General features: G+C 37.6%; 2 protein-coding genes across 2 annotated transcripts; one reads left to right on the top strand and one right to left on the bottom strand.

The window, feature by feature from the left end:
* Positions 1 to 1030: 1030 nt before the first annotated feature.
* LOC108829607 (receptor-like kinase TMK3) lies at positions 1031 to 2367 on the top strand. The gene is made up of 3 exons (XM_057007991.1): positions 1031 to 1482; positions 1560 to 1972; positions 2045 to 2367. Exons 1-3 carry the CDS (start codon positions 1031 to 1033, stop codon positions 2365 to 2367), a joined length of 1188 nt encoding a protein of 395 aa, XP_056863971.1.
* A 1181-nt stretch (positions 2368 to 3548) lies between these two features.
* On the bottom strand, positions 3549 to 4907 carry LOC108829606 (receptor-like kinase TMK3). Its single transcript, XM_018603233.2, has one exon. It carries the CDS (start codon positions 4905 to 4907, stop codon positions 3549 to 3551), a length of 1359 nt encoding a protein of 452 aa, XP_018458735.2.
* Between the last annotated feature and the right edge of the window lie 8185 nt (positions 4908 to 13092).

A 13092-nucleotide genomic window follows, 5' to 3' on the forward strand; every position in this document is an offset into this window, starting at 1 on the left:
AATGTTAATAAATAACTTACACCATTTAATCTCTCTTGGTTTGATCTCTATGGCGATTGGTTGGAATATAGTGTGAAAAAGATTACATTTTGTTTGTTCTGCTACTTGTTATGTTAGGAGTTTTCAATCTCTAGATTGCTTAACTATTTGATCACTGAGTTTCGACCTCAAAACAGTATGTCTCGGATGGAAACCGTCTCCCACAACTTCTACTATCAGTCAAATGGTTTATACAAATACTCTAAGCGCTTAATAGATAGACACAATAAGGAATAAAAAAGATCAAAAAATTATATTCAAAAGCGATATGACTCGAATAATCTCTTTTGTCCTATGTTTCTTCTCAACCCCGATCTCTCTTTAGCTATCTCTCTTCAGTCTTGTGTTTCGGATGATACTCATGTGTCACAATCACAAACGTCTAACTTTTATAGCTAAAAACTTTGTAAATATACGTCTCAAATATCTGTAAAATTTATGTATATCCAATTTTTAGATATCCATAATTTTCTGAATAAAAGAAACTTAAAAATCCATAAAGTATAAAAGAAATCATAAATACTGATTTCATGGTAGCATTCTATTCATGTACATCCTTAATTCCTTAATTCTTAGTGGGAGTCGAAAATGCGGAAAAAAATCAATCACATAGATACATGCATGAGAATAAAAAATCAAAGACCATATCACTTTTCTTATCTTGATCTGCAGATATTTTTTTTTTGTTTCCTTCATACCATAAAAGGTGGTCCAAGACTTACCAAATTTTCATTCAATATGTCGATTCTTACTTAAATATGATAATTCATGATATATACAAACATTAACATAGGATATATACAAACATTAACAGAGGATATAATCTCATTTGTTTGACTATGACTATTTTCCTCATTTTGTAGTACTGTTTTATCAATTGTTAATAGGACAGTTTCTCTCTCCCAGACAACACTCTATCTCTTCTCAAGTAGTCCACACACAATACTCTCGGCCGATTCCATTCTCGAGTAGTTTCACTCTTCCTGTGAAAATGACCAGATCTCATCTGCCCCTCCTCTGTCTCCTCCTCTCCTTCCTCAATTTCGCCACTTCTCAGGACGATGCGATGATCATGCAAGCCCTTAGATCGAGCCTGACTCTCACATCAGACGTCAACTGGTCAAACCCTGACCCTTGCAAATGGGAAACCGTCCAGTGCGACGGAAGCAACCGCGTCACAAGGATCCAGCTCAAACAGAAATGGATCCAAGGGACTCTCCCTCCTGATCTCGGGAAACTCTCGGAGCTCATTGTCCTCGATTTATTCTCTAACAAAATCTCTGGTCCGATTCCCGATCTCTCTGGACTAACGCATCTACAGACGCTGAATCTTCAGGACAATTTCTTCGATTCGACTCCGAAAAACCTCTTCTCCGGGATGAACTCACTACAAGAAGTGTACCTCGATAACAACCCCTTCCCGCTTGGGAGATTCCGGAGACAGTTAAAGAAGCGACGTCTCTCAAGAACTTATCTCTAATCAACTGCAACGTCACGGGTTTGATTCCTGATTTCTTCAGCTCCGAGACGCTCCCAAGCCTCGCTTCTTTAAAGCTGTCTCTGAATAACTTACACGGAGGGTTGCCTTTGAGCTTGGCGGGCTCGTCGTTGCAGAAGCTCTATCTCAACTGGCAGAAGCTCAACGGGTCGATCTCGTTGTTGCAGAACATGACTTCTCTCGTCGAGTTTGATATTCGAGGTAACTTCTTTTCAGGTCCCATCCCTGATCTCTCTGGTCTGCAGAATCTAAGTCTGTTCAATGTTAAAGATAAACAGCTCACCGGCCTTGTCCCACCGTCTCTCACTGTTCTCCAAAATCTCACTGTCGTGAATTTAACTAATAACTACTTTCAAGGACCGATGCCGTTATTCAAGAACTCAGTCGCTGTTGATGCAATAGCCAGCGCGAGTAGCTTCTGTCAGGAGGCTCCTGGTACTCCGTGTGATCCACGTGTCCATACATTGATTTATATAGCTTAGTCATTTGGATATCCATTGAATCTAGCCATGAATTGGAAAGGGAATGATTCGTGTGTTAGCTGGCTCGGGATTACTTGTTACAAAAGTGACATTACAGGGATTAGCCTATGGAGTCAGGGGCTCACGGGTTCGATATCTCAGAGTTTTGCTAATCTTACTTCCTTGGAATTGATCGATCTTTCTAGCAACAGCCTCACCGGGAGTATACCGACAGAGCTTACCACTTTGCCTAAGCTTAGGCTACTAGATGTGTCTAACAACAATATCAACGGTGATGTCCCGAAGTTCAGCGGAAGTGTGATTGTGGTGACTACTGGTAACGCTAACATCGGAACGAAGAATAAATGAACTCTTGCAAAAAAAAAAGAATAAAGATAATTTTTTTGAAATGCTCATTTAAAAAATAAATGAAATTAATAAAAGAAATTGAAAATTTCACCTTGCTGCTGTACTACACCTACTCTTTTGTCTGACTTCTTTCTTTATACAAATCAAATTCTTTGCTAACTACAAAACAACAATTCACGCACACAAATACAAAGGTTGTGGATAACGAGTTAAACATAAAATCTAAAGAAGGTAAAAGTTAAAACTAAATTAAAATTTTGATTTATATGATATAAATAACATGAGTCGTGAGAATTCATAAACTATAATATTGCGCTTAGTTACTTTTTGATTTCCTTCACAGTCAAGTTTTAATGGAAAATACTTCAAACCTGAAAGAAAAATTGCATCCGTGTAATTTGATGAACATGATTTGGAGAATCTACCAAAATTTACATCCACGCTGAAGATGATTTGGAAATTTTACCTTGTGATCCTTGAGAGATAAAAAGGATATATGAATATTGTCAAGAAACCATAAGAGATGTACGAGTCAATGTGAATATTCCAAGAGATATTGGAAAGGCTCCGAGAACCCAGATTTCATTAGCAAGAGAAATTGATAATCTTTTAGAAAAAAGAAAGATGTACGAGTCAATGTGAATATTCCAAGAGATATTGGAAAATTCACCTTGTGATCCTTGAGAGATAAAATGGATATATGAATATCCTTCACATCAAAGAAACGAAGTAAGATGTAAATATCAACCGTGGATGTAAATATCAACCGTGGATGTAAATTTTGGTAGATTTTCCAAATCATGTTCATCAAATTACATGGATGCAAATTTTCTCTCATGCTTGAAGTATTTTCCATTAAAATTCGACTGGGAAGGAAATCAAAAAGTAACTAAGCACAGTATTATAGTTTGTGAATTCTCACGACCCTTGTTATTTATATCATATAAATCAAAATTTTAATTTAGTTTTAACTTTTACCTTCTTTAGATTTTATGTTTAACTCGTTATCCACAACCTTTGTATTTGTGTGCGTGAATTGTTGTTTTGTAGTTAGCAAAGAATTTGCTTTGTATAAAGAAAGAAGTCAGACAAAAGAGTAGGTGTAGTACAGCAAGGTGAAAAATTCAATTTCCTTTATTAATTTCATTTAATTTTTAAATGGGCATTTCAAAAAATTATCTTTATTCTTTTTTTGCAAGAGTTCCTTTATTCTTCGTTCCGATGTTAGCGTTACCAGTAGTCACCACAATCACATTTCCGCTGAACTTCGGGACATCACCGTTGATATTGTTGTTAGACACATCTAGTATTCTAAGCTTAGGCAAAGTGGTAAGCTCTGTCGGTATACTCCCGGTGAGGTTGTTATTAGAAAGATCGATCAATTCCAAGGAAGTAAGATTAGCAAAACTCGGAGATATCGAACCCTTGAGCTCCTGACCCCATAGGCTAATCCCTGTAATGTGACTTTCGTAACAATTAATCCCGAGCCAGGTATCACATGAATCATTCCCTTTCCAACCCTTGGCAAGATTCAACGGAAATCCAAACGACTCAGCTATAGAAATCAATGTCTGGACTTGTGGATCACACGGAGTACCAGGAGTCTCCTGACAGAATCTACCCGCGGCGAAAATTGCATCAACTTCGACTGATTTCTGGAATAACGGCATCGGTCCTTGAATGTAGTTATTAGTTAAATTCACGACAGTGAGATTTGGGAGAGCAGTGAGCGACGGTGGGATAAGACCGGTGAGTTTATTATCTCTAACATTGAACAGTGTTAGATTCTGCAAACCAGAGAGATCAGGGATGAAACCTGAAAAGAAATTAGCTCGGACATTAAACTCGACAAGAGAAGTCATGCTCTGTAACACCGAGATTGACCCGTTGAGAATCTGCCAGTCGAGATAGAGTTGCTGTAACGACGAGCGTCCGAAGCTCTCAGGCAACCCTCCGTGGAGATTGTTCCGAGACAGCTTTAAAGAAACGAGGTTAGGGAGCGTCTCGGAACTGAAGAAATCAGGAATTGAACCGGTGACGCTGCAGTTGACGAGGGAGAGGCTCTTGAGAGACGTTGCTTCTTTGACAGTCTCAGGAATCTTCCAAGAAGAGAAGGGATTGTTGTCGAGGCAGACTTCTTGTATCGAGTTCATCCCGGAGAAGAGATTATCTGGAGTCGAATTGAAGAGATTGTCGTGAAGATTCAGCGTCTGTAGATGTGTTAGTCCGGAGAGATCGGGAACCGGACCGGAGATTTTGTTGGAGAAAAACTCGAGAACGATGAGCTCCGAGAGTTTCCCGAGATCAGGAGGGAGAGTCCCTTGGATCCCTTTCTGTTTGAGCTGGATCATCGTGACGCGCTTGCTTCCGTCGCACTGGACGGCTTCCCATTTGCAAGGGTCGGGGTCTGACCAGTTGCCATATGAGGTGAGAGTCAGGCTCGATCTGAGGGCTTGCATGATCGTCACATCGTCATGAGAAGTGGCGAAATTGAGGAAGAAGAGGAGGAGACATAGGAGGGGCAGATGAGATCTGGTCATTTTCACTGGAAGAGTGAAAACTACTCGAGAGATGGAATCGGCAGAGAGTGTTGTGTGTGGACTACTCAAGAGAGAGAGAGAGAGAGAGAGAGAGAGAGAGAGAGAGAGAGAGAGAGAGAGAGAGAGAGAGAGAGAGAGAGAGAGAGAGAGAGAGAGAGAGAGAGAGAGTGTGTGTGTGCTGTCTGGGAGAGAAAACTGTCCTATTAATAATTGATAAAACAGTGCTATAAAATGGAGAAAATATTCATAGTCAAACAAATGAGATTATTTGCTATGTTAATGTTTGTATATATCCTATGTTAATGTTTGTATATATCTTGAATGATCATATTTTAGGTACGATAGGTAGACTGAATGAAAATTTGGTAAGTCTCGGACCACCTTTTATGGTAAGAAGGAAACAAAAAAATATCTACGGATCAAGATAAGAAAAACGATATGGTCTTTGATTTATTATTCTCTTGCATGTATCTGATTGATTTTTTCCGCATTTTCGACTCCCACTAAGAATTAAGGAATTAAGGATGGGCAAGAATAGAATGCTAGCGTGAAATCAGTATTTATGATTTCTTTCATACTTTATGGATTTTTAATTTTTTAATTTGTTTTTATTCAGAAAATTAAGGATATCTTAAAAAATTGGATATAAATAAATTTTTACAGATATTTGGTGCGTATATTTGCATATATTTTATCCACTTATTCAATACAATTACATCTAGAAAACTATAAAAGTTTATTTAAAAATATAATTTACATAATATAAACTATAAATAAATATTAGTGAAACTATACGATCCATAAATTTTATAAATTATTTGGCATGTGTCTACAAAAAATATAAAATTTAGAAAAACTGAAATTTTTATGGCGTATGTAGGGACATGTATGGACATCCGCGAAACCTTAAATTAAAAGTTATTCCAGTATCTTCATCCCACATCAGAGATATCCTGCAAAGAGCTTCCCTGTGTGATAGGGGTGGGCACTTTACCCGATACCCGAAGTCGCACCCGAACCCGACCCGAAAAACCCGAACCAAAATCCGAACCAAAGCAGTAAAGTACCCGAACAGATATTAAATTATGAGAGATCGGATATCCGAACTCGAATGGGTAATACCCGAACCCGAATGGGTATCCGAAGATAACCGAACTTATGTACCATTAACCATATATTCATAGTTTACTTCTCTAATTTTATTCAAAATATTTATATTAATTATACACATGGTTCAAAATTAGAAAATATACATATAATTGCAAGAAAAGTGATTTTTACTCACTTAAAATGCCTAAAATGCATGTTTAAATTTTTGTTTCATGCATTAACAAAAGCTACAATTAAAATTTTAGAACAATAATCAAGTTAGTATCTTTTTTTTAAGATTTTATCTTCAAATCATTCAATATATTGAAAATAAAATATCAGTTAAGTAAAAATTATATTTTTAAATAGAAAAAACTTGAGAAATGAAGAAGTTAATTTTTTCGCAAAATCTAAATATCCGAAAATTCGACCCGAAATAACCGAACCCGAATTAAAATAACCCGAACCCGACCCGAAGTATAGAGATACCCGAACGGGTTTTATACTCCTATACCAAAATACCCAAAAATCCGAAATACCCGATCCGAACCCGAACGGGTATCCGAACGCCCACACCTACTGTGTGAGCCATCTTTCATATGCCTTCCAGAACATCAGGAGAGATTCACTACAACTATACCTTCAGATCCAGTTGCCTACAGTAGAGAAGAGATGGATGAGAAGCTGGCTGGCTGACCAAGACCCTGAAGCAGCTTTCAGACAATGTCATCATCATCTTAAAGCACCAGAAAAGAGAAATTCCAGCAATAAATGATTCAATAAATGATTTTAAATGCAAACTTGATGGTGTATACCATCCACTCAATGATAAGATTACCTGGCTGACCAAGATCCTGAAGCAGCTTTCAGACAATGTCATCATCATCTTAAAGCACCAGAAAAGAGAAATTCCAGCAAGGAATTCTATGCCCTCAACATCGACCGACAACCAACGGATACCTTCGGCCGATCCAGATTACTCACGATCGATCGATAATAACTTTAGCAAATCGATCGATAATAACTTTAGCAAATCGATCGATAATAACTTTAGCAAATCGATTGATAGACGCTTCATGAGATTGGAAGACAAGTTATATTCTTTTGAAGAGACACTTGGTCATTCCTACTACTCAATGAGCGATGATATGGATGCACTATCCAAGAGAATGGATGCTTTACAACAGGCGATGGAGACAATTCAGAAGCAACTCGATTCACAACAGAAGACACCTCCACCAATCTATACTCCTACATATATCAGTCGTCTACCCACAAGCACCAGCCGATGAGCATACAAAATCGATCGACGCCAGTGAGGTTGCATCGATCGATTGCTACACCAACCATGACGGATGGAATTCAGAATTCCATTACAAGCGAAAGTATGGAGCTAGGACACATGACACACACATGGGACAGAATAGAAACTGGTCATATACATCAGAAGATCCAGCAACTCAAAGAAGAAAAGATACATACACTAAAGAAGAAGTTGACAAGATGATCTCTGAGATATATACAGCCTTAGAGTATGCAGAAGAGAAGAACACAAGGAAGTTTGATGCCGTCTATGAGTCATCAATGACAACTTGGACACTCTGTATCCACGAACATAAAGATTGGCTAAGGATATCACGGATATTCGGAGACAACTTTCAACTCAACCTTCAAGATGGAAATCGACCGACATGCCAACTCATGTATCGCTCGATACTGACAACCCGATACCGATCGACTATGCAACTGTTGCATCGATCGATACTGCAGGACCATCAATCCGACATGAACCTACTATAGCTGCGATATATTCAATGCAAGAAGAATTGACAGAGATGTAAGGATACTTTTCTTCCAAGATTGGAAACCATCACTTCCGCATTGAAAACTTTGAGAGGAGACTTCAACTGCTAACATATGACTTATCAGATATGCACCAGAGATGGAGTAGATCAGATGATGCCACAAGAAGCCTCACTGCAACTCAATCCACATAAGAAGGCGATGTTTGCCCACCAGCAAACAACTGCTCCTACCACAACTAAGTCATTCCACCTCCAAAGTCAAGCTAAATGACTATAACAAAGCGCTGAGTGGGAGACAACCCACTATTAGGTATTTTTATTATTATTATTTATGATTACTACTTCCTTTCGTCATTGTTTATGCAGGTCTAAAAAATAAAAGATTCAAGTAGACGTTTACCTTCTCTATCTACCGATGCGACCAAGTCGACATCGATCGACATCACTACATCCGCTACAATCGACAATCTTTCATCTATATCGATCGATAAGGTATCGGTCAGGTATAATGTTCTAACTTGTTCAATTCGTTATTTTAATTATGGTTTATATAAACTCCGACTGTTTTACACTGGGAACAGTGTAATTTAAGTCTGGGGGATTACTAATTATTATCTATTATTTTGAGTTTTTATAAAAATGTTTTTCAAAAAAAAATTATTGAGTCAAGAAGGGGACAATGACCTTATTGATATTTAGTTTATCATTTTCTAGACCAGTTTTAGATTTACTGATTACAGAAGTGCTAGAGATACTAAAATGGATCAACATGTCTACTATGTTTGCACTTACTGAGAATGTTTGAAGGAACTAAAGATGACCTCCAACCTAATACTGACATCACCTATTTGTCTTGGGGCTTGGTATACATGGAATCAGATTCTTCAAACAAGTCTGGAAGGTAAAGCCTTGTATAATTACATCTCTCTCTCAATTTCGAAATTTTAGGATAGAGTAGAGAATAGAATAGAATAAAAAAAAGATATTTATTTAGATTTTATTATTAGGAAAATAATTTGAACAGGACTTGGTGGCAACAACCATTAAGGCTTGATTCACAAGAATTCTATAGGTAAAGGATTTGAACAGGACTTGGTGACTACAACCATTAAGGCTTACTTCATATAAATCCTAGGATATAGGTTAGAAAGAAGTGAACAGGATTTGGTGGCTAAAACCATTAAAGTTTGATTCATGGAAACCTGTCCAATCTTGGTCAATAAATTGCCTGAGAGAAAAATTAGAAGAGAGAAAGAATAGGAACTAATGTTTACCTGGAGGTCCAGATACTTGTTTGAACATCCTTGCATCATGTGATCGATACTCCCAAGGTAAAGCCTACACTTTTATTTTATGCAAGAATTGAGGTTAGTAGAGAGAATCTTAGACATGATTGGTTAAGTTGCTGGCTAGGAGAACTTGGTTGCTAGACTAGGATATTGTATAGTGCATTTTTGTGATTAGGATGTTTGTGATTTGGATTGCACTACTAGAAAGATTTGATTAAGAATGATAGACATATTAAGTCCCTGCTGTTTTCAAATCTTTTCCAAGACTACCAGTTATTTTTGCTTGAGGACAAGCAAAAGGTTAAGTCTGGGGGAGTTGATATACCATGAATTTGACCCACTTTTAGTCATGGTATATTAGTATTTTAGGATATATTATATCCATTCTTGGGTCTATATTGCATATTATAAGTTCAGGAGCTAATGGAAGAAAGATGATGATTTTGGAGCATTTTGGAGTTTACACCCGAGAAGGACCGTATCGACCACTAGAGGTCGACAAGGAGAGACGCGCGTCGATCGATGCACACTCTGTGCTATCGATCGGCGCTTAGCCGCAGAAGCCCGGATTTGGTCACAGGCGACTTGAATCCCAAGACACCATCTATTTACCATAATATCCCTGATGTGTTTTAACCTAATTATTCTAGTATTTTAGTCTTGTCTATGTGTTTTGTCACAAACACGGTTTTTACAATAGCTTTAATTATATAGTTTTCGGTGAGAGAGAGAATTGTCAAATTGAGAGCATTCTTGAACACTATTATTTATCTATCTATTTTATGAAGCTTTTTATGATTATATTTATGTTTTGCTTGGCTATGTCTGAGTAAACATCTTTGTTTTAGGGTTCAAATAGGTACGAGGGATTAGCCCAAAATATGATTACCTGAGCATGTGATATTCATCTTAGAAGATCATGCATAATGCTTGTGTAGGAGTAGCTAACCTACACATGAATACAAAAAATACAAATCCTTGGATCTATCTTCTCTAAGCCAGCAATTCACTTGGAAGTAAGCGATAGCTGACTGGGTGATTGCTTGGTGAACTGTATTCAACCTATGCACAATAAAGCTTACTAGTAGCGCATTGATCAATACTCCTATAGAGTAATCGATCGATAGACGTGGGATACATGACAATCGATACATGCGACAACAAGTCGATCGATACATGCGACAGCAAGTCGATCGATACCCTAATCTATGATTCGCCAAGGGTGTTTTCATCGGTTCTACTGATTAGATGGTCACAACAACAGTTGGACTATTGCTTAGTTTGGTTCTTTAATATCATGCAAGCATCTCACATAGGAAATCATACCTCTATAATCCTGATAACCTGAATAGTAACCTTAGCTCTAACTCTTTAAATCATACTAGTTAAAACCCATCCAATCATCTTGAGTAATTGTCCTCCTCAAACCAGTTTCTTTGTTTACATTTATTTACTACAATTAATAATCTTCAACCTAGCATAGTTAGGATAAGATCTATTGATTCCTCAGCTCCTGGTGGATTTGATCCCTAAGTACTACAACTGACCTCTTCTGATGAAAGTAATATTGCTATAGGGTAATTTGAGCAAGTATCAAATCGCAGCACATTGATCGATATCAACATTAACACGATCGACAATCAACGTGATAAATTGATCGATAGGCATCTGCAGATGAACGAGATGATTGGCAGGTGCACTGCTACCCAATCTTTGCCCTAGAAGCTACCTCATCTTACCAACATCTAGAAAATATAGAAAAACTTGCAAGGAAGAACGAGCTACAAAACACCAAGGAGTCCTTACATGAGATAGATATCCACACCATTCTCATGTTATCAAAGCATCAACATCGATCGACGTAGGACACCCCACATCGATTGATACAGAGGCAACCAACATGGAGGAAAAGGAAATTTCAAAATTAGAAATTAGGCTAGTGATTACTATAAAAAGAGTTCAGGGGTAGAGAAAACTCCACATATTCTAGAAGCAGACAAGAGGCATCTGCAACCTTCTGATTCAAAACCCTATGGAGAAAGAGTAGATCACCATCACCCCCATAGACCAGACAACAAGAAATCGACCGATGAGCACAAGGCCATATCGATCGATAACCATCCAAACCCACGACATGCAGTAAGGCTAAATGATTATACAGATTATGGGTATCTAACACCGGATGAGTATCGTATTTTCATGGATCCAGAAGGCAATGCACGAGTTATGGATGGACATATTCTACACACATCCAGGGAAGATATCAGATACATTCTTGCAATGGCCGATGGACCAGACACCATTTTCATTCAGCAACGCAATGATCCAGAATATAAATAACGAATTACAGCAGAGCTATTTGCAGAAGCTTGCAGAAAGGGTACAAGTTTTCAACATCAGCAACGAACATGTGATAGAGAATTGATCGATAGGCACACTGCCGCATCGATCGACGAAGACTCAGACACAGCCGCAGAATATTGGGAAGCAAATGATGAGTATGGAGTGTACAGAGATGCACATGGACATGCACAAACCATTGAAGGGAGAGTCATCCCAATATCTAAATTCCACATTAGAGACATTCTGCAGAGAGCTTTGCTATATGAGCATGCTTTCATCTGCCTACCAGAGCATATAGGAAGATTTACTCAGGCTACAATACCAAATCCTTACAGTAGAGCAGATATGGATGAGAAACTCAATGAAATTTACAGATTCCATGAGGATTCATTGAATAATTTTAAGTGGAGATTTGACGGTATCTATCATCCACTCAATGACAAGATCACCTGGCTGACTACATCTATGGACTGACTTAGAGAAGATATTGCTACTATGGAGAAACAAAAAGCAAGAGAAGCTACAACTTGGAAAGCATGGAAGTCTATACCATCGACCGATGACCAATGGATGCCATCGATCGACGAGCAACAACATACATCGATCGACATTAACACCAAGAAATTGATCGATAGACGCTTTGCAGAGACAACTCGATTTTCAAGAAGAAACATCTCCATCGATCGATAGGATGACTCAACCATCTATCGATATTTGACAAGCAACAGAAAAAGTCAGACTCACATCGATAGACAGCATCACTACCACATTGATCGACGACGAGCATCCATCACCATACACTTCTATCAGAGATGAGATATTCTCAAACATCAAGATGAAAAATAAATGGGAGGAAGGGACCCTCAAGAAGAAACTTGATGTATTCTATTGCACACTCGACAACAACCTTAACTGGGCAACCAAGAGGGGTGAGTTGATACAAAAAAATTGGATATGCTTCGCACCAAGAAGGAGAATTGACAGAAGAAATCGCCATCAATCGATACAGATCATGCCACATCGACTGATAGGCCTGGGCATTAGGGTACCCGTTGGTATCCGGATTGGGTTTTTTAGGTTTTCGGATTTTCGTATTTTCGGGTTTACCCTCCTAGGTCCCATACTAAAATTTTATTAGTACGGGTCAGGTTTGGATAATAACACTTCGGGTTCGGTTCAAAATTGTATTGCATCCTAAGACCCATAAAGTAACCATATATAATACGGATTCAGGTTATACCAGTTTGGTTCGGATATAACTGAAATAAAAAAAATTGAAGCAAAACATAAAGACAAAAACTAAATTAAATAAAATTTAATCTATCACACATAAAATTGATAAAAATAACAATAAAATATTAAATCAAACATGAAAACAAACATTGTTTGTAAACAATATGTACTATCTTATAGAGACTAATCTTGTTATTTCAATGAGCAAATTATAAAATACTTATTTATAACTAACTAAGGCCGATCCGCCTTACGGGCCGGGCGGGATGTAAATTTTAAAATTATGTAAATTGTTTGAGGTCATGTATGATATAAAGATTTATTATTTAGGAATATAATTTTGTTTTCAAATTTAAGAAATAAATAAACCATGCGTTTGCAAATTTTTTTATATTAATTTTATGGAGTTGAATGAATTTAAATAAA

The sequence above is a fragment of the Raphanus sativus genome, chromosome 4 (genome assembly GCF_000801105.2).
Source record: "Raphanus sativus cultivar WK10039 chromosome 4, ASM80110v3, whole genome shotgun sequence".
In the NCBI taxonomy this organism is placed as follows: domain Eukaryota; kingdom Viridiplantae; phylum Streptophyta; class Magnoliopsida; order Brassicales; family Brassicaceae; genus Raphanus; species Raphanus sativus.

What these genes read in the sequence shown, in the direction of transcription:
- LOC108829607 (XM_057007991.1), top strand. Translation starts at nt 1,031, where the DNA reads ATGACCAGATCTCATCTGCCCCTCCTCTGTCTCCTCCTCTCCTTCCTC. An exon ending in CTTGGGAGATTCCGGAGACA is followed by an intron (nt 1,483 to 1,559) that starts GTTAAAGAAGCG and finishes TGATTTCTTCAG; the next exon opens with CTCCGAGACGCTCCCAAGCC. An exon ending in CTTCTGTCAGGAGGCTCCTG is followed by an intron (nt 1,973 to 2,044) that starts GTACTCCGTGTG and finishes CATTGAATCTAG; the next exon opens with CCATGAATTGGAAAGGGAAT.
- LOC108829606 (XM_018603233.2), bottom strand. Translation starts at nt 4,907, where the DNA reads ATGACCAGATCTCATCTGCCCCTCCTATGTCTCCTCCTCTTCTTCCTC.